General features: G+C 54.6%; 1 protein-coding gene across 1 annotated transcript; it reads right to left on the bottom strand.

Moving 5' to 3' along the window:
- Positions 1–1,654: 1,654 nt before the first annotated feature.
- LOC125540864 (UDP-glycosyltransferase 92A1-like) lies at positions 1,655–3,607 on the bottom strand. Its single transcript, XM_048704401.2, has one exon. The coding sequence runs from the start codon at positions 3,333–3,335 to the stop codon at positions 1,905–1,907; it is 1,431 nt and encodes a 476-aa protein (XP_048560358.2). The 5' UTR covers positions 3,336–3,607; the 3' UTR covers positions 1,655–1,904.
- Positions 3,608–3,830: the final 223 nt, after the last annotated feature.

The raw sequence follows: 3,830 nt of genomic DNA, 5'->3' as shown, positions 1-3,830 counted from the left end.
AGCTCCACCGACTTCATTAAGAGAGATAAAATACAGAGGTTGCCAGTATATAAGAAAAACTGACTAAAAACATTGAAAAAAAGAAAGAGAAAAAAACAACAACTGCTGAAGCCAATCAAAACAGACCACCACCATCTACCGCGACCTTGTCGCAGATTGATAGCAAACAAGATCTTCGGAGATGCCCTCAAAAATGTAACTACGCCTAAGGACGTCGCCGTCACGGGCATCGATCACTATCGATCAAAAGGTTTTCTTCTAAACCCGCGCACGATCACCCCACCGAAACCCGGCATGGATTTGGCCAATCCACAACTTCCAATGCCACATCCCCTCCGCCCGGTTATGTCCCAATGGAAGGAAGTACTCTTCGACAATGCCTCAAGGAGGAGGACACCCATGGGGACCAACATCACCGGCAACGACCTCCGCCGAAGAACAAGGCTTTCCCCCTAAGCCTTGTGCCTCGCCATCTCTGACCCTAGGGTGAAGCCTGACCGCAATGAACAAGCCAGATTGCAATGAACCTTGCGAGCCATAGCTCCGCTTGGATTCCGTGACGGCGAGCCAAACCAAAAAAAAGGAATGACGTCAACGGCCACATCACCATGGTGGACCGTCTGCATTGACGCCAGCACCATCTCCACTACTGGAGCGAAGGCTTTGGAAGCCACACCGACGCACACTATGCTACCACCACCGCGGCGCCAAGCCGCTCCCGGATAGATCGAGAACAACCGCTGCAAATTCGCCTGGAAATGAACGCCACGCACCAGGGCCAATGCCCTGGCCACCACGCGCCGCAACCCCCCTTCCACACGACCTAGAGCAGCCAATGCCACTGCCAGACCAGCGCATCACACGCCTACCGCCTGAGCCCATTGGATCTGAACGCGAGGCCTCGAAGAAACCACCACACAGCACAATCGGACCTTCACCAAGAAGTGAGGGGAGCTAGAGGGAAGAATGGGGCGGGGTGCACCTTAATTCATGGTCAGCTTACCCTAACAGGTGCGTCCGACCGAGCTGGTTAACGGCCGTCAGCCACTTAGCCCAGCCCCGTCATAGTTTTGCCACGTCAAAAGCAAGGGTCAACATGAGTCCAGTGTTTTTGTCACCGATTAACATTGCGTTCGGTGCATTGTACGGTGAGCGTCTCTATTGTGTTAAAAAATATAAAATGATGATTTTTACCGATAACATAATTGTTGTGCTTTTATGGATTTAACTCAACTCACCGGTGCAGCCATTTTACACTCACTTGCCCCCGAATTATGAACCTATGCTCAAGTATCATATACAACTTGATCTGATAATACACGAAAAATCTCATGATCGGACAGTAGGGGCGGACATTGGTAGTGGATAAACCTAAACATCCGATATTCATATTCGAGAAAATGCATTATTCGTATCTGAAACATCTGCATTCGAACTAAAATGGAATTGAAAATTACCCGTATCCGAATTTATTTTAAAAAATAAATAGGGTATGAGATTTTGACACAAATATGGACATGGAAGTGGATATATCCGTATCTGAATTACTCCAGATTATGGGAGGTAATTTTTAAAATTCTAGCCCCAACATGCCAATTATCCAACATAAAAGCCAAATAAGCAATCAAATTGTACTCATAGCTATCGACTAAAATTCTTAAGCAATATGTCCCTATTATTCGCATCTGTTCCGAATCATGTAAACATCTGATATGTATTCGTATTCGAGTAACATCAGATCCACACATTCGTATCCGATAACATCCGAATCCACAGTCATATTCGTTTTGAAAATAGGAGAATGCATGCAAGTGGTAAGAGCACTGAACCTATCCGTATCGGATCCGTTTCCGCCCTTAATCGAACACCACTATGCAGCCGATCGGACCGTGACGTTTATCCCATCATCGCGTACGTGCCATCGCGTCCAAGAACCTCCGGGTCACTCCCAGCGATGACTGCTCGCCGTCGCCGTCCCTCGCCGCGTCGACCACCTCCTTCATTTCCGCGCCCTTCCGCCTCATCGCAGCGCGCACTCCGGACGTCTCGCCGAGCACCCTCTCCACCGCCTCCGCCACCTCGTCCCTCGTCACGGCCGCCGACGCGCCGCGCGCCAGCTCCACGCACATCCCCATCTCCTCCGCTAGCAACTTGGCATTGTAGAACTGCTCCGCCGAGAGCGGCCACCCGACCATCGGCACGCCGCAGGCGAGGCTCTCCTGCGCCGAGTTCCACCCGCAGTGCGTCAGGAAGGCGCCCGTGGCAGGGTGCGCCAGGATCTCCACCTGCGGTGCCCAGCACTGCGCCACCAGCCCGCGCCCTGCCGCCTCCATTCTCTCCACGAACCCCTCCGGCAGACCCGACGACGGCGACTCGCTGCCGTTCATGTTGGCGGCGGGCTGGGCCACCCACACGAACTTGTGCCCGCTCTTCTCGAGCCCCATTGCCAGCTCCGTCACCTGCGACGCAGAGATCGTGTACAGCGACCCGAACGACACGTACAGCACCGAGCCTGGCGGTTGCTCGCCGAGCCACGCCAAGATGGGGCTACTCGTTGTCGCCTTCTCCGGCAATGCCGATCTTGCTGCCCGGAGCAGCGGCCCGACCGGGAATACCGGGACATTGTTGAGCCATTGCCTAAGCATGCTTAATCCCTTTGGCTCCAGCTTCTCGGCGGTGTTGACGAGCAGCGCGTCGGCACGGGAGAAGGCGGCGATCTGCCTGCTGATGAAGGTGGACCACGCGTCGCCGCCGTCGGCCGCCGCGAGGTGATCGGTGAGCTGCGAACGGTGGACGCTGATGTCCGGGAAGCTCGGGAGGAGGAAGCACTCGTCATCGTCGCCGTTGGGGACAAGCGGGACGCTGTTCCAGAGCGAGAAGTAGAGCGCCGAGCCGTAGTCGCTGCAGGTGAGCAGGACGGAGTGCGTGACGCCGGGGTCGCCGCGTGCGACGTCCACCGTCCAGGCCAGGAACATGTCCGCCACGACGTGCACGTCGGCGAGGGGGTCGGAGCGTCTGAGGCCCGCGATGAACTGGTGGAACGCCGGGCGGAGTGACTCGGAGGCGTGGAAGAGGTCGATGAGCTGCTGGAAGGAGCGGACGCTGGCGTTGGCGGGGCTGAAGGGGAGGGCGTGGACGGCGATGCCTTCGTCGTCGAGGTGGGCGCGGAGGGATTCGGCCGTGCAGGAGGTGGCGACGAAGGTGACCCGGGCGTCCGGCCGGCAGCGGCGCACGAGGGCGGCGAGGCAGCGGAACGGCGCGAGGTGGCCCTGCGCCATGAACGGGAACAGCACGACGTGATCAGCGCGTGGGTGGTGATCGGTTTCAGCTGCCATGGCGATCGAATCGGCGGTTAGCTTGGTTTGGAAGAGAAGATCAGACGAGGGTAATAAAAGCTCTCTCGGAATGGGATGCTCTCAGTCTCAGCGCTCAAGTGTCAGTCGCTGAACGTGCAATTTCTGGGCTGCCTCCGTGGCTTGTTCACTGCCGCATGTCTGTCACGTCTTCCCATGCACACGCAGTTGCAAATTCACCGCGCTGTCAGTTGTCAGGCAATTAAGCATCTTGCCTTTCACGTGAGTGAATTATATATGGCCTAAGCTAGTCTCTAGCAGACGTGCTAAATCTCTAGCTGATGTGCTAGATTACCAACCCGTAAAATCGCCATGAATCGATTTTACGGACATTTTTTCCCAACGCAGAAAAGATACCATAGGATGTTTTTGAACTTTTCTATAAACTTGATCAAAATTTATGAAGTTTGGACTTGAAAAATCTTATACGCATATTGTACATTGAGACCGAGGAGTATACTGGTTATGAGGATCATT

Source organism: Triticum urartu, chromosome 2A, assembly GCF_056163025.1.
Source record: "Triticum urartu cultivar PI428250 chromosome 2A, HENAU_Tu73, whole genome shotgun sequence".
NCBI classification, from domain to species: domain Eukaryota; kingdom Viridiplantae; phylum Streptophyta; class Magnoliopsida; order Poales; family Poaceae; genus Triticum; species Triticum urartu.
This window is presented reverse-complemented; position numbering and strand designations above follow the sequence as displayed.